The following is an 18,074-nucleotide window of genomic DNA, read 5'->3' as shown; positions in this document are numbered from 1 at the left end:
GTAACTATGCATTCATTTATTTCTGTTCAGGGTCTGATTGCTTATTCACAGTATGTTGTTAAATGTACATTGAGTGTTCACTTCCTGTCAGTGATAAGCTTGTTCTTTTGAGAGTGATTCTAAAAAGAAAGAAATTCTTACTTTCTTTGAATCGGCTCTGATACGTATTTAATTGTTAAAGCTTACCAAGTATTGGTTGACTAATTTGCATATCCGCAATTTTTGTAGTAGCATATATATATTTTTCAAAATAAAAAAAATAAACTAGCTGAAACTCATTTGTCCTCTTTAACGCCACTGGGATGTTATTACTTTAACAAAACATGCTAGAATTCAGACTTCATTGGCTTGTCAAATTATGCAAATATTGTTCATGCATGGAAAAGGAGACAAGCCTCATGGGTATCTGCCAGAAGTAGGAAAGATCTCTTCAGAGTCAGAGCAAGTAATTCCTAAAGTTTTTTTCTGTATGAATTTAGCATATCACATGCTTGTTGGCATCAGTTTTCCATCCAGCTACTTTAAAATGTGATGTCATCTCTGTGGTTTTTGGTTGGGTTTGTTTTTTGTTTTTTTTTTTTACTTTAAGGTAAAATATTCTCCCAAAAATCTTTTGAGCAGGATTTTGTTTCCCTTAGAATTTTTGATACTATATTTTCATCTTTTCAACACTGGAGTAGAAACTCCCCCTATCTTCTTCTGGTAAATCTTTTCTGATGTCAAATTTTGTTGCAGTACTTCATTTTGCCGCTAATATGTAGTTGCAAAATCTGAATTGGAATCTGTTTTACGTGTACAATCTGAGCATTGTAATGTATGGTAAAGCCAAAAAATGGGACTATGAATATTTCTTCTGTAATCCTGTAACTGTGAACATGAGGAAGCAGAAGGAAGATCATGCCAGAAATAGCAGCCCAACTTGTTTGCTGTCCTTGAACAGCACCTCCTGGTGCCATGGTTGGAGATGGAGAGCTGATCTAAATGGGTCGTTTTGTCCAGATTATTGTTGTAGGTCCCTTCAAACTGAAATATTCTGTTCTGTTGGTCTCACCCTGTAGGGCAGCTGTCAACTCACCTGTGCGTGCAAAGCAGGGAGATACCAAACTTGGAAAAATACATTTCTGTATTGGTGCCAGATACTTTCTCTTTGAACACTGTCCATTGGCAATGTGCTTGTGCTTGTTAAGAGTAACGGAAATAAAGATTGTGTAGAACATGTCCATGTGTTGGTAATTCTTACAGTTTTGACTTCAAATAAGTGACTCTGATCTGTACTGTTTTCAGTTGCTAAAATATGTTAAAAAATTAAAAGTGGTTTTAATTAAAGCATTGGGTTTTAGCTAATCAACAGTTAAATTGCTGAGGTGCTGGATACTTGTTCACCACTTCTTTACCTCCACAATATTGGACCATTTGAGTTTTGCTGAATGTTTTGATTGAACGTTTCCTTAATTTACAGTGAAGGCATACAAAGGCTGGCTTACCCAGTTGGGAGTCAACAGCTCTGAGACTTTATTCATGTTCGTTAATCTTACAGAGTCAGAATTTTATTAGTTTTGAAAAACTAATTTTTACTGTGCTGCTTCTGCCATGGTGAATGGAATAATTTAAAACCAGGACCACAGTCCAGTATTTGTGCAAATTTATCTAGGTACACAGGCATCTAATAGTGCAATCAGAAAAAAAAAATCTAATTCCTACGTAGTGAAGGGAGGCTAAACAGGCTAGAGTGAGATATTGTTGGATCTTCTGTTCTATTGATTTTTGAAATTTTATGGCTCCACAGTAAGTCGGTAGAAGCAGGCTGAAATACCATATGCTGAGAATATTTCCTCTTGCCCTTGCCTTCCTACCTCTCAGTAAAAGACAGAGGTTAGAGTGAAAGCAAACAAACTTTATTCATTGCACAAGGTTAGAGTAAAAGCAAGCAAGTTGGCACTTTACTCATAGCACAAGGCCAGACTTCATCCTGACATTCAGTTCCCATCTTTTCTGAATATGGAGTGTAAGAAAAGGATGATGCTGTCCTTTTTATAGCTAAAGGATATTTAGGTAATATGCTAAAATGTGCTAAGAGAAAAATTAGCTTGACCACAAAAGTTAGTATTTGTCTAAAGGGTGTCAAAAAAATCACAAATTCTGCTTCAGTCATGTTAGTAAGTAGGTGCTTTAAAATGTTTTTCTTGTCTTACTAAAATATTGGTAGTTTTGCAAGACTTCTTAAATTTCAGCTGGGAAGTTATCATTAATACAACTAATAATGACATAGTCCACCCTTCTTAATTATTTGCTGTTGTTCTTTATGACTGAGCTCCTAGCCATCAGCAAGAATTCTAACTAAAATATACAGCTTCAAGTGAAAGAGAATATGAAGGCTTAAGATAGATTTAAGGTTATTCATACAACCTTGACTTGTCTCTCTTGTGTATATGCATAGTAGGATGGTACTATTCTTACTGTTTTACCAGATCTTTGTTTCTTTAATAACATAGTATGGTTTGTGTTCTGAGAATAAATACGTAATGGATGAGGCTTATTTCCATAACTTATGGGAAAAGCTAATGGAGTCAGGGAACTGCATGAAGAGAGAAGCAGGTCCTGGGAATCAGGCTTTAGGTTCTGATCTGAAAATCTTCTGAATTTTTCAGTGGTAACTGAAGCCAGTAACGTCTTGCTTTTTTCTTGATACTTGATAGGCTAAAACACTGAAAAGTCTGCTCTTAAACCCGTGTACATTCCAGTATTAGCAGGTACAGTGTTGTCATTAGCTTAAGTGTCTCAGTTCTCAGTGTAAAATAAGATTCTTCATCCCATGGGCTGTTAGGAAATGAGTCTGTTAATATTTGAAATACATTCTGCTAATTTAAGTAGCAATTTAAAGACTATGAAAAAATTGATATACCTGTGTTCAAAAGAGCCAGGACTTTGCTGGAGTGCAAGAATTTGTGACTGAGTACACAGGCTGTGTCTGCACTGCAAGAGCTGTAATTGCAGTTTAGTGTGAATTTATCTTACCTAGTTTGAAGCTGCTTAGTGTAGGAGCAGTTTCTTGATGTATATCAGAAAACAGGATTACAAAACTTGTGGAAGTCTGTGGAAATTACTCGTGTTCCTTCAGGTCTTCTATGATGTGGCTGCATGTTTCAGTATTACAGGGAGGTGTTTTAGAGCTAGCTCAAACAAATGACTTTGACCTGTGGTTGTGTCATAGGATTTCAGAAGGCAGCATTTCTTAGCTGTTTATCAAATGGTTTTCATTTAGTACAGTAAGACTGGGCTGCCTTAGGGGAAACTGTGAACTGAGGGACTCCCCTCTAATTAATGTGTGTCACAGGGGAGCAATTACATGAGGAGCCTTGTTTGGAATATTTTCTGATTTTTGGGAGGTTGAATCTGCAAGTTTAATGGCCTGCTAATGTTTAGGAGCAAACTAGCTTCTGACTAGTTATCCATTTCCCACAAATGTGCTGCTTGAGAGCTGATGTTTTATTTGGATTTTTCTGTGCTCAGAGGAGAGTAAACACCAGAAGCCAATGTTCTGGGTTACCGGGAGTGTTGGCAGGGTAGTTGGCAGGCCTTGTGTGGAGATACTGTCAGCTATACTTACTTGATTAAGTAAGTGGATTGGTCTTTAGTATCTGTCTTAGATGTTTTTATATGTGCCCCCATAGTTTCACTTTAAGTTGGGGAGGTACATTTTGCAGAAGGAAACTGGAGAACAGCCTGAGATCTCTTCCAGTCATAGGTGGGTGTTTGAAACACTCTGACCCTCCTTTCGTGTGTGTTTTTTTTTTTTTTTTGAAGAAGTATATGTATGTGGTTAATCTTTCAGTTATTTCAGGGTTTAGACATTAATAGTTTCTCTTTGTCACACTGGAAGTGTCTTTTTTTTTTGTTTGATAGTGTCTCATGAATCTTGTTCTGATTTCAGATGTGGTGAAGAGCCTGTATTTTCCCCTGTGTAGTATATAGTGCCTTAAAAAATGGGGTTTGGAGGTGACCTGAAGTACTCTCATGATGCTTTATTAAAACTGCAAGATTGGGAACTGCGACTGCTGGAAACGGTGAAGAAATTTATGGTTATGCGAGTAAAAAGTGATAAGGAATATGCCTCTACTTTACAGAATCTTTGTAATCAAGTAGATAAAGAGAGCAGTTGTCAATTGGATTTTATCAGCAATGTGTCCAAGGTAAGACTATTTTGAATTTGGAATATCTTTGGAAATAACAGTGTTTGTTAGATTTTTTTTTTTTTTTTTTTCTTTCTTTAGTTTGAGTTGGATTTCTCGTTACTCAGCTTCTTGGGCGTTAATCTTGCTGAAGTAGTTAAAATGCGCTCCTTTCAGTTCCTCAGTGGAATATGCAGAACTTGAGCTCCAATCTTGCTTTGAAAATAATGATGGAAGTAGAATCAATCCTGAATTCTGAAATTCAGTGTTTTAGTTCCTGGGTTGAGCCTGTTTTGAAAATACAGCATGCTATAGTAAGATTTTATTTTAAGACTGTTAAATAGGAACTATTATCTGTGTTATACAGAATTTGTGACAGAAATAGAAAAATGCCAGGAAACCAGGCGAAGCCTAGCATTCCAGCTGTTGTTCACACTGCAGCATGTGTTGTAAAAACAAAACATTAATTCAGGATGTTTCTCATAATTGTGAAGTTATTTTGTACCCAATTTAAAATGAGTGTGTTTTCTTTTTATAAAGGTAATGCTTTCCTTCCTCCAAATTATTAATTTTCAGATTTAGAGCAAGTTCAGTGAAGGTAATGATGAAGTAAACTTGCATATTTCACCTGTTTGTATGCTTCACTCCTGAATTGGAATTCCATCCTGACTAGAGAAAACCACTCTAACAGTTTACTTAATTCTCTCCCTTTCTGATACAGCAGTGGTTCCACAGTCTCTTCATACTGGCATGACTCTGATCTCATCTCTGCAGGAAAGCACCCTTTTTTGGGCCAAGTTAAGTTTTAGGCAGAGCAGTTTTTATGTAGTGTGTTTATGGTGTGGCTGCTTGAGCACTAGCTATGGTGCAGCATTAGCAATGTGAGTGCTCTTTTTGCAGCAGCCTAGATTTATGCTGGATTAAAGTGGTGGGGTGTGTGACTTGAATGTTGTGCTGTTACAGCTATCCTATTTCAGCTGCCCCAAAAGTAGCACTACACAACATTTATCTAGAGTAAAACCTGCTGCTGCTTCCCTCTGCCACAACAATTTTTGTCATGTAAATTGAGAGTGCTGATTTTCTTTTTTGCTTATTTTTTTTTTTTTTAATCTGTGTGTTTTGGTGGTGTATTTGAAATGCATTTCACCCAGTTATGTTTCTTCTACATGGTTTATTACAGATCTTGCTATATAGGTTGTGATGATTTTGGTAAATAAACATAAAAGCATTGTTGTTAGACTAAGATAAGCAGAAGTCAGGATTGTCTTCAAGCTTTCTACTCTTGGATCTTGAGGTTATGTATAGAATTATTGGTGATGTGGCTAATAATACTTGCTCTTGCTGCCCCACTAGTATTGCTCTTACGTGCTAGCTAAACTGTTGCAGTTTTTTTTAGCCAATGAAACAGGGTGGATTAGGGCAAGAGAGGTAAAGGAGCAAGACAAATCAGAGTATTTAGCATTATAAAATACAATCTTTAACGTTCATATAGCCAGCTCAGTCTGCCTTGGTTCATGTCAGTAACATGGGCACTTCCTGTGAGCAAATAAATCTAAAAAAACTGGAGATTTGACTTAAGCCATGTTCCTTTTGGGTTGAAGAGAAGTACGTGTGTGTCATATTTTGAGATCTTGTTTTGGACATAGGCACAAATTGGAAAACAAGTTGTTCTTTCAGGATCATTTTGTTCCTTTATTCTTTCTGTTTGTTTTTTTTTTTCCTCTTAAAGAGATACCATTTTTCTTTCAATGATATCAATAGAATCCCTGATCTCTACATCTTTATATAACAGCAAATATATTCATATACTACTGACAGATCTTTTGTATGAGCTTGCCTTGAAATGTCACTGTCACCTTGAATTTTAAAGTTGTGTAGTGACACATTGCCTTACTGGTTTTGGTGGTTAAATTGTCCAAAATACTGCTTACCTCACTCACCTCATGCTAATTTGCTATTTCATGGTACTTTTGCTCTCTTCCTCACATTTTACAGAGTTAAAGTATAACCCAAATATTATGGGACATAAATCTAGCATCTTGAATTTTATAGGATTTAAAATACTTGTATACTGAATATTTCATATAATGTGGCATTAAAGCCAAATACAAAGATACCTGCTTTTTTTCCTGGGGTAATACTTGGAATTGATGATCTTAAAGGTCTTTTCCAACCTTTCTAGATTCTGTGATTTTATAATTTTGTTTGTTTGTTTAGTTTTTGTTGTTGTTATTTTATGTGTGTGTGCTGTTGTTTGTTTTTGTTTTCTTTTGAAGCATACAGCAAGCCTGAGCACTTTGAGAGAAAGGATGTTTAGGAAAATCTGTCCAACGTTTATTCTATGCAGAGGCAGCAAACTTGCTGGATGGCATAGTGGCATCAACTGCTAATGCTGTAAAAGCAGTATTTTTAAGTGTTTATATACAGCTCCGTTGTGTATATGTATAAATTTTTTTGTGTACGTGTCTAAAAAATACTCTTTAACCAAAAAATACTTGATTCTATTGGTTCTGCTGGACTGTGGTTATTTTCTGTGAAAGAAAACACTTTGCTTTTCTGCCGTTCTCTACCCAGCTGCTTTTTTGACCCACATGACTCTTTATTTTTTAAGCTTTTCCTCAAGTATACCTTTTCACTTTAGCTTTTCCTATTTTAAAATTAGTCATAGCAAACACAGAAATCTTACTAATAGATGTAAGTCTTGGTGTTTTGTCAGTATGGAAAGAGGGATGTAGAGAACAGGAAAATGTACAAATGATTTATTTAATTATTTTTTAAATTGAAAGGGAACTTTTTGCTGTGTTTCTGACTTAATTCGTGTTCATTTGGTGGATTGTAAGCTAAGTATTCCTTCAGAGTACTTGTCCTGTTGGAAAATGCTTTTCCTGTGATTTTGAGGGTTGGTGGAAATGGTACTTGACTCATCAGTAATAAATAAGCTGTAAAGAAAATGGAGAACTCTGACTACATATTCACCTCTGAAAGTGCTCTTATAAACCCTTCTATAACCACAAGAACCACTCTGCTCAGGCAGGTGTTTAATGACATTTTTAGTTTATGCAGTATGGGTTAGAGATAAAGAGGAAGTTCTTTACTGTGAGGGAGGTGAGGCACTGGAACAAGTTGCCCAAGGAAGTTGTGAATGCTTCATCCCTGGCAGAGTTCATGGACAGGCTGGACAGAGCCTTGGGCAACATGGTCTAGGGTAAGCCAACCCTGCCAAACTGTTCTATAATTCTGATCTCATTTGGAAATTTTTCTTTAATGGAGAGGTGGAAAAGTGTTCAGCCATAGCTGGGGAGCTTTAGGCCATGATATTTTACACCAGCAGACTTTAAAGCAGTCTGAGATAGCTACAACATAAAGATAGCTCAGATAGTCTGAGGTAACCAGTCTATGGGATGTTTACAAACTGACGGAAATGTTAAGGATGGTATAATGTATACAGGAGTTAACTACCTTTTGTTTCCTTCTCAAGAATCCAGTTTGCATTGCAGCATTGTCATGTAGACATGAAAATACTACATATATTTTTGTGTGTGCATGTGTGTTTATATCTGAGATGTAAGGAAACCCCAAAGCTACCAAACAAACTATTTATCTAAATTTTGATGATCTAAGGTGAATTTCTGTCTTTTGTAAGAGTAAAATAAATGCTAGTAAAACTAGCATACTAGCTGCCTTCAAAACCTGATAATTGTATGGCATATAGCCTTTCTGGAATTTCGGATACAGCATAGTACTCTGTGTCAGGGAGTTCTTGCTAAGCAGTACAGTGCTGTTCCTGTCAACAGACTGTGACAGGGATCTTTAGGATAGCAAATGCTTTTGTTTGAGCTGAATTTTAATTTTGTATTTTTATCTGTGGTGCTTTGGAAGTTTCTGTATTCACCTTAGAGTTCTTAATGAAAATTCAAAGCCACAGACAGCACATTAAGCTGTCCTGAAGATTGACTGAGTGGCCAAGGAGGTTATTAAAATGAGGGTACAGAAAGATGATAGATTACTATGACAGGAGTAACTCTTTGTGTCTCTTACGCTATTAGCACTTTATGCTTTGGTACTGGAGGCCTGACTGATGCTGTCAGTTATGTGAAGCAGGTCTTAAACAGTAACCACTCAAATGCATATTAATGTGAGGTATTTAGACAAGGGAAGTCAGCTTGAACAGAGTAACTGTTTGGGAAACAGGAGAACAAAGGACATGCGAAAATGGTTGTCAGGGGTGTTGGGGATGTATTCCAAAAAAAGGCTGTAAAGCTTTCATCAGTGTTTAGAAGTACTAAGTCAGTGCTAAAGGGTGAACCTACAGTATTGTATTTTTGTCTCTGGTGCTTTTTTATGGTTTTATGAGTAAGTTCAAGGCATGATTTTGCTGTAGCAGGAAGAACTTTTATTTTGGAAGTGAATTTGGGTAAGTTTAAAATTCGTGGTTTTTTTTTCATGGATTATACTGAATTTTAAATGATGCATCTTGTCTCACAGTTCATGTTCATTGTTTGGTTATTTGTAAGCCAGAGTAAGTGAGTGTTTTCTGTTTGTGCTTTTTTTTATAGTCTTGGTTGCTTGTGGTACAGCAAACAGAACAGCTGAGCAAAATAATGAAGACGCATGCAGAAGACCTTAATTCTGGGCCTTTGCATAGGCTTACAATGATGATCAAAGATAAGCAGCAGGTTAAGAAGAGTTTCGTAGGTGTTCATCAACAAATTGAAGCAGAGATGTACAAGGTGTGTTATTTAATTGTACTTGATAAATTTGTTATAGTTTCGTATGTTTAAAAGTCGTATATTGAGAGTGGATTATTTTTGTGGTTATGGTTGTCCTATGAAAAAGGTTGTGATTTGTGATATGTAGAATCTAGTTTAAATTTTAGCTGTTTCCTCTACATTTTCTCTCCCCTGCTAGCTGACAAGGCAGAGATGAATAAATTTCTTTTATATGAACAAATAGCACTGGAAATGCTCTTGTTCCAGTAAAGGATGATTCTGTTGGATGCATCTCTGTTCCATCTCTCTTCCTGTTCTCATTCCACTCCAGACATCCATCGGACCAAGGCACTGGAAACATTTGTGAATGAATGCTCTTGATAGTCCAGACTATTTTGAGTGGGAAGGCTTCTAGTCTCTATTATAAAATGTAAATCAAGTGTAAACCAAACACTATGGCTGCAGATGGAGGTCTTCAGGGCCTTTTCTATTACATGTCAGTTGTCCTGCTTATGTTGAAAGCAGTGTATCTAGTCAGTAAAGCTGACAGAAATCACGGTTTCATTCAGGAGCTCTGGGGTAAGTTTAACTGTAAATGTCAAAAATTTCAGATTTATAGTCCGAAAGGTCTGCGGAGAGAAGAAGAAGCACTGTTTCTTCTTTGTTCCAGCAGAGAATTTGAAATTTAGAGTAGGATAATTATAACATCTGAGTAGTAGAGTACAAATGTCATGGACTGATGAGTAAAAAATTCTTTATCCAGTTATGAGAAGAATTTTAGGAGCAAACTTACTAGGTTAAATGTGTTTGCTCTAATGGGACTGCTCCCATGATATGCTGGGATCTTGGCATCTTTCCCAGGTATTGACAGTGGGGAATACATCGGTTTTTTGCATGGTCAGTTGACTATCTGATCTGATAAAATTCCCAAGCCAAATAATCACTCACAGACACTTACAGATTGGTGTGTCTGAAAGCACTCAGGATGGAAGAAGAGATAAAACTGGTAGCATATGTTAGAAATAATAGAGATTAAATATGTAAAGAATTAGGAAATGGAAACAGTAATATAAGAGAAGCTAGATGAAGCAAGACTGTTGGAAGTACAGATATACTCTTAAAAAAGACTGCACAAAACATGTTTTTTTCTGTTAAGAAATTAACTCTCATAAAAACTCTACTAAAGCTGTATTTTAAAATAAGACTTATAAAAAAATATAGTGTATATTGAGCACTCAAAAACCATATTGATTTTCATTATGGGCTGCATGGCCATGCGAATATTTTGCATCCTGATGAATAAGCTTGCATTGTTGTTTGGGTGTTTTTTTCCCCTTCCTGATTTTCCTAAGAAGCATTTGAATAGCATTCTGGTTAGATATGATATGTTCTTGCATTGTTAGCTGACATTGTTTGTTCAAAGGTTTTGTGTCACTGGAACGCTTAAAGAATGGTTCCCAGGAATTCAAAATACTTCTCATAGTCTCTATTCTGCTTTTGTTACACACAGAAGCAGCACACTTGGTACTTCCCAGGACATTATCCAAATCTTGTGAAGGTTAGTGTCTGTGCAGTTTATATTTATAGGATCAATGGCAAAAAAATGTGTTTTCCTTTAGGTGAAATACATATGTATCATCCTTTCCTTTTCTTAGACACCTCTTCACTGAGGAATCTTTTGGTAAAACTCTTAATGGCAGTGAAACACCATGGCTTTTAGACAAATACAGTAGAACTCATATCTTGTAGATTTATTCCAATTCCTGTTCAGATACTGGCTTTTTTTTTTTCCCATGAAACTTGAGGAAAAAAGAGGACTGTGCTAGTTAGGTGGGCAAGACTTTTTGCTGTAAAAACTGGGTTTAAGATCATAGAATCATAGAATAGTTAGGGTTGGAAAGGACCTTAAGGTCGTCTAGTTCCAACCCCCCTGCCATGGGCAGAGATACCACACACTAAACTGTGTCACCCGAGACTCCATGCAGCCCGGCCTTGAACACTGCCAGGGATGGAGCATTCACAACTGCCTTGGGCAACCTGTTCCAGGGCCCTACACCCTCACAGTAAAGAACATCTTCCTTATTTTATATGCAACTGTGTATACAATGCATGTACAACCTTGACTCTTGACTATCTTAGTTAAGTGTCGTTTGGGGATGGAGGTGCTCTTAGTTTTGGTTTTGTCTGTTGGAAGAGCACAGTCTGAGAATCAGTAAAATACATTTTGTAATTGCTACAAATTGTCTTTTATTTCCCAGTTTTTCCTAAGAGAAACAGTTCCTTGTTATATATGTCTTAATTGTGTTCATTACTTCCTAACTTCATCTTTTTTTCTCAGTTTCTCATAGAGGTTTTTATAATAAGTTTTGTTTGTCTTAGTTATTTTTTCTTGTCTGTAATAGCAACAATTGTGAGTATAATTTACAGTGTGTAGAAATACCAGATGAGAATATGGGATCTGTGCGGAGAGAAGTTACTGCCTTTAAGTGAAGTCTTTGCACAGTCGGCACAGGAATAGAAGCTGTAGATAGCAACTTGCTGCATCTTTGAAGAATTCCATTAAGGGTAAAAGCAGTGGTATCTGGGCATTGCCTCATGAAAAAGTGGAGAATTGTGAACTCCAGCTTTCGTCACGCCAGGGAACAGTTTTCCTGTAGAACGGACTTCCTTTTCTGCACATTCATTGTATAAAGTACTTCCATTACACTAAGTTCCTCTTTTCCCATCTTGAGTGTATTTTTGTGAGAGTTTTTACTTTTCATTACTATATATGCCACCCTTTTGGTATTGTAGTGGCTAGATTGTTACTAGCTTTTGTTTGCGAGTTCATGATTTGTGATTATTTGTGAACAGTAAATATAAGTAGGGGATAGAAAAGGCAACTTTATTTTTTTGATCAAAAAAAATAAAGGGCCTGCTTCCACTGCGAAAAGATTCATCTGTGCAGTGTTTCACAAGAATTTGTTTTGGGTTTTTTGTTTGGTTTTTTTTCCTTCCCCCCCCCCCCCTTTTTTTTTGCTATTTAGGGTTTAAGTGTTACAACAGCTAGATTGGTTGCAGTTGAAGTTTCTAAGCCATTTTTAGGAACTGTAATACCTAAAAATTCTGACTTTTTTTTAAAGATGCTAAAGGTTTTCCTTCCCATGCATAGAAATTTTTCATCTAATATGATTTATTAAGCATCTTTTTGGTGTTTCGTTTTGTTTTTTTTTTATCTTGTCATTGTGATGGAAGTGTTTAAGATTAGCTGGATTTCCTAAACATTTTTCATTACACTGATGTGGATGGAGATCTGTTTCCATGCCTCTTATTTCATTCCATGCATTTGTTGAATTTGATTTTGTTACACCATGTAATATCCTATTAATATTATCTCAAGCTATTGGGAAGTGTTAACATCCTTATTTTGGAAAATAAATCTTAATTCTCTTAAACTAATGCTATGAGGTTTTTTTGTATGTTGTGATTAAGTATTTTTAATACTACTTATATTTCTTTTTTCTTACAGGTCACAAAGACAGAACTAGAGAAACTAAAATCTAGCTATAGACAACTAATAAAAGAAGTAAATTCTGCCAAAGAAAAGTATAAAGAAGCTGTGGTGAAAGGTATTACTGACTAATATTGATTTTGTATATTTATTGGTGCCTTCTTCAAACCTACTAGAACTCTTACACTGAAACAGGGTGATGTTTTTGTTTTGAGCAACTTAGTTACAATACAAAGCTCATTTAGTATCTTAAGTAAGACAAGCTAATTGTTGTCAGGTGTACTTGGTGGTACTCTTTTAAAAAAAAATAAGGTTAGCCCTTCTTTTTATGTAAATGGTAATCCTCTTAAATTCTTCTGTTATTCAGTCAATGTATTTGGAAACAGAATTTGTTCAAATCAACTATTGACAGTGATAAGTGGTTTGCAAGTCTGTCTCATTCACATTGTAGCTGCAGGCTACTTGCATCTCTTGACCTACTCTGGTTGCTGCAGTGGAATCAGCATCAGTTCTTTACAGTGTAATCGATTTGACCTTGTCAACCTTACACAAAAAAGGAAAAAAATTTATTTGCATACTGAGATGTTTAAAGATTTTTGGGGAATGATGTGTCCAAACTGCAGGGATTGTTTTATGTGCTAATCACAAGATAAATGTAAGCCCTTGTTCTATGATGTGTTCTATAATGTGTTGTAATAATTTGGTAATTATTGTTCTTGTGTGCTTTTCTAAGATTTTTTCTTTGTTTAGTGAAAATGATTTGAATAGAGTGTATAAATAGAATTCCAAGCTCCATATTGTAAGTTTTTGTACGACTGCTAAAAAACAGTTACTGTCCTTTTTTCTATTATATAATTCGCAGTGCAATATAATAGCTGTAAGTGTGGAGAGAACATTTATTTCTTTTCAAATCTCTCTAAAATTTGGAGCAGTAGCTGATATGTGAATATAATGACAAAACACCATGGGATAAGAGAGTTACAGTCAGCACTCTAGCTTCGCTTTTTTTCTTTTTTTTTTCTTTTAATGATGTTCATATTCACTTAAAAATGTAAGTTGTTCATTTCATCCAGTTTCCTAGCTGTTTTCTGCATATAACTTTACTTTGGTTACTTGATTTACCTCCAATTAACTACTTAACATGGGAACATACATGTAAATGGTAATATGGAAAATTTTAATAACATGGCAAATTTAATAGGGTACTGTGATCTTTATATGTTTTTTTTATCCTGTCTTCCTGTTACAGCTCTGATCATTCTGCATTCCTGAAGCACCAGACTTTCCCATTGAAATCAAAGAGCGTTTTGGCTGTCAGCAGCTGTGATGTTTTGATGTGGCTCTGATTAACTGAATATTTCTTTAGATAGCTGTTTGTAAGACGCTTAATTCTCCTGTGTTTTTCCTTGACCTTCTTTCAAGCTTCCATTTAGTATTTGTCTTATTACAATTCATACTTAATTTCACCTTACCTAACATCTTAGTGTAAAAATATTTTAACAAACACTGACCTCCAGAAAAATGTTGCAGATTTTTCTCCCCCCAAAATGCAGAATTGCCTCTCCCCTGTTGCACCCCAGCCCATATTCTTGTTTACAAATACTTGTGTTGTTGGTGAGCTACTACAATTGCATACTGACTGCAGGTCACCTGAGCTGTTTGAGATTTTTTTAAGGCATAGTATTTTTATAGGGTTTCTGAGCCCTGAAGTTGTCAAATTGGTTTGTGAAGTTAAAATTGTAATGCTTCATTACTGCAGGCATTAACTTGGTAAGTAGTCCTTATCCAAATTATTTTCCATTAGGAAATACTGCTTTTGTTAGTATACAAACTGATTCAGTTTTCCAGGATTTCAAGAATTGCTGAAAACAAGGGAAGGAACAGTGCATACCAGAACAGTTGGGAGGGCATAATCAAATATTGGAAATATGCTCAGGAACATTTTGTTAGACAGAAACCCAAAATCTTTGGACCCCAGCCTGTGTAAGAAATGAGTAAAAAGAACCAGTCCTGGGCCACTTCTGTAAAATGCTGTTCTCCACAGACCGTGTTCCTTTGGTAAACCAAGTCTCCATTAGAGTACATGGCCTTGCATTTCTGGAGCTAAATGGCATAGCTACTCCTTAGGACATAGATTTTGTCTTTTCCCCTGGGTACATGCTGAATTAGCTGTAAATTTGTGTACCTCTAGCTCTACAAGCTGGTCAACATGAAAAGAATGCAAGGCACACAAAGAAAGGACTTAGATCTGTTTTGCAAGTGATCTTGAAATTTATTGACTTTTTTTTTGTTTTGCTTTGGAATAGAAAAACCATCTCCTAGTGAGAAAGTAAATTGCTGCTAGTGGAAGAGATAGAAGTGGTTCTCTAGTTTGAAAAAATAATTTTCCCAGTTTTCAGGTTGAGTTGTTAAAAGTGATACTAGGCTCTGGGCTAAACACACAGAGTAGAGGTTATTAACTGAAAAGGGTAAAGCCTGGCAAAGTTATAAAGAGTGGAAAGTGATTTTCTGTTTTTATGTGTGTTTTTTTTTTTTTCAGTCGCAAAGTGTACTTGGGTAAACTTGAATTTATGAGTTGCACTTTCTACCAGCTAACAGGACAGTCACTTTGAATCAGCATGTTGATTTGTAACACTAATACAGGGTTATGCATTATTTTCAGGTTTTGGTGAAAACACTAAGAGGACCTGGGGAAACAGTAATAAGGATAAGGGCCTAGCACTGAATATGATGCTGGTTAGTTACACCTTTTATTTGTGTTAGGGCAGTGGAAAGGAAGCTGGTGGTTATTTTTTGGTAGTTTTGTAGTGAGGAAGAGGGAACTGCTTTCTGAAGAATGCAGAAGCTTCATTATGGAAGTTTTTGTGCTGTCCAGATGTAGAGGAAGATGAAAGTGTTTGAGGTGCTGGCTCAGGAGTTCTTCTGGTTAATTCTCCATAGCACTTCTGCTTGGGCATCAGGGAAGTGGTGAGATGTGCTGTGTTGCAGAGTGTGCACCAATGAGCCTTGTCTGCCACTTAGTCCTTAGACTGGGTTGCGCTGCCTTGTTGTGGCCACCAGTGGCTGCATGCCATCTCAGTCAGAACTGACTGATTTAAATTGCTTGTTCTATCCCTTACTCCATTTAGTCATGTATTGCTGCTACCATGGAATCACAAGTGCAGCCTGCGTGGTTGTTCTTGGGGATGGAGACCTCAGGTGTCAGGCAGTTTGGTTGGTTGTTACTTGATTGATAAGGTTTTTTTGCCTTTTTTTTTTTTTTTCATGTATGGGTAGAGAAAACAAGTTGAGAGGGAATAAAGTTAGCAAGAACTAGTCCAGTGCCTCTCTGATGAGACATACTTCAGCAACTAGGGCTATGGATAGGTTGATTTCTGTAGTCTCTTATGGATTGAAAAGCTTTCTAAAACCCCAAAAGTATGTACTGTGAATGTGCAGCATGTTCATTTGCCAGACTGGAGCATCAGGCCATGTTGGGGTCATTGGAGCAAATGATAGATAAAACTTACTGAATTGATTTTTCCATAGTGAAATAGACAGCCTCGCAAATCTTTTGGATGCGTGATACTGAGAAAAATTTGGTGTAAAATTCTTAGAATAGTGGTCCAAAATAACACTGACAGATTGCGTACAACTCAGAGCCTACTGTGCTGTGCTGAGACACCAGGGCTGTTCAATAACAAGGTGTATAAATTGTGGCATGTTAATGTTGCTGCTGCAACAAAAACACATCAAAACAAAATTTATGCCACTCAATAAAGCCATTGTTTGGCTAAAAAGAAATCACAAAGCTTCTAAAAAAAATTAATCGGTTAAGAACACAAAATGGAAACTGTAGAACAGTTATAGATATCATGTGAGTATCTCCTTACAGTTTGAATTTCAATACGTGTATTACAGTTGTTTATCATATTCTTGTTACTGGTTAATTACTGCTTGAATGTAGAAATTATGTTACCATATTATTGTGTGACAGAATGGATCTGGAGTAAAGAATAAAGGAAAAAGATACTAAGTATTTAATTTCGTAATTTGATTTGTTTGCTGCTAGAGCACTATTAAAAAAAAAAAGTTGTACTAGATTGGCTTGTGTTCTTTGACAGTATTGTGATCTAGAGAAGACTAGAAATACTAACAATATTCCTAGCACATTATACCACATTGCATCTGCTGGACGAATGTTTTCTGATCCCTGTAATTCCTGTGATTTAATACTTCAGAATTGATGTGACTTCTCTGTTACATACTAAAGTTGCATCATACCATAAGCTATATCTGTGTTAACTAAGGAGCTGTTGAAAAAGTGTTCATTAAATCAAATTATTGTCCTACTATTCTTTTTACTAGCTGAGCGGCCAGAAACTACTTTTATTAGGTGGCTGGTGGATTCATCCCAAGATGCCTGTAAAATCTACATTTCCTGGTGGTATGTGTTGCCTTCAGCTATTGCTGAGATCAAAGAAACTCCTAGTGGGTGTTTTTCTGTTATTTTTGACTAAAGCTCTCCCATTGTTAAGACAAAACAAGTAACACTGTCCAGACTGGTCTTTCTTATACTCAGACATCAGCAGTCTGGATGGATTTCAAATTAACTGCCTATTTTAAGTATTTAAACTCAGACACTACCAGTGGTTTCAAGGATGAGGGTTGTTTATTCATGTGTAAAATAAAGGTTCTAGAGCAGGAAAGCTTGTGGAATGCCAAGACATCTTGGTGACTTCTTTTGGAGTGTGGGAGACCAGCTTGGGTGTATTGTTCCCACTCAATATGGACATGCAGCCCCAGGATGTTCTGTCCTCAGTCTTCACAAGTTAGCACTCGTAGTTCCAAGATAATTTATTAGTGGCCCTTATTAGCTGAAACATCTGACAGCTGTTGAAAAGACTGCACTTCAGATGTCATGTTCATACTATGTTATTTGTTTATCTTAACATTAAGCAGATAACTTAATTGGACTGATTCTTGCATTAGAGTTTATTCTATGAATTTGAAATCTGGAAGTATATACAAATAGTGATTTCCCCCCCCCCCCCCCCCCCCCCATTACAAAACTGTTAGTTGCAGTCATTAATTTGTTAAATAACATTTGGAAAAAATCTTATCCTCTTCTTAGAAATAAGCTGAGTGGAGGAGGGAGTGATTTTATTTCTTGAAAAAAAACTCCGTTCATGTAAGCCTCTTAAAGGACATAAAGGGAAAAAAGACCTTAAGAGATTAAAAGCCAAGATTTAATCTTCTTTCTGTATATCTTTATGATTTTGGTTATGTGAAACCCATGTTAATTAAGAGCACTGCATTTGCATCTCTTTATGTGGGGAGTGATGATAAGGCTGGTAACTCAAAATTTCTGAGTTTGCTTCCTGAGACAGAACAGTGAGAGCCATCCTAGTTTAGTTGGATGTTTATGCAGTTTACATAAAAACTAAGTCATGTCACTGGGTAAAAGTTGTGTCACTGTTGGTTTTCTTGTAAGAAGTATTGTACGAGGAAATAACTTTCATAATCAGCAGTGGTGTTAGACATGCCTAGCATTGTGTGAAATACTGAGTTTAAGCAGGTAACTTGGGTCATGAAGGTCCCAAAATCAGTTAAATGGGTAATACAGACTAATCAATTATAAAGTAAGTTCTATAATCTGTGTCTTTCCTATTCAGTAATGAAGGCTTGGAAAATTGAACAAAGTATGAGGAATTGCATAATAGAAAT

The 18,074-nt window shown here is 36.2% G+C and overlaps 1 protein-coding gene across 4 annotated transcripts in view; it reads left to right on the top strand.

The window, feature by feature from the left end:
• The window catches only part of FER (FER tyrosine kinase), a 146,641-nt gene that overhangs the window by 11,188 nt on the left and 117,379 nt on the right, over window positions 1–18,074 (top strand). For 3 of the 4 annotated variants that reach the window (XM_062604255.1, XM_062604256.1, XM_062604257.1), the window contains exons 3-5: window positions 3,932–4,190; window positions 8,726–8,899; window positions 12,387–12,486. In XM_062604255.1, the coding sequence (XP_062460239.1) occupies window positions 3,984–4,190; window positions 8,726–8,899; window positions 12,387–12,486 (481 nt within the window). In that variant the 5' untranslated portion in view covers window positions 3,932–3,983. Of the gene's footprint in view, window positions 1–3,931; window positions 4,191–8,725; window positions 8,900–12,386; window positions 12,487–14,216; window positions 14,429–18,074 lie in introns of those variants that run through there. The other variant, XM_062604258.1, reaches the window with a different exon arrangement.

The sequence above is a fragment of the Pezoporus occidentalis genome, unplaced genomic scaffold (genome assembly GCF_034315485.1).
Source record: "Pezoporus occidentalis ecotype Australia unplaced genomic scaffold, CSIRO_AGI_Poc_V1 ctg84, whole genome shotgun sequence".
NCBI classification, from domain to species: Eukaryota; Metazoa; Chordata; class Aves; order Psittaciformes; family Psittacidae; genus Pezoporus; species Pezoporus occidentalis.
The sequence above is the reverse complement of the archived record's forward strand: the minus strand, read 5'-3'. Positions and strand labels throughout refer to the sequence as shown.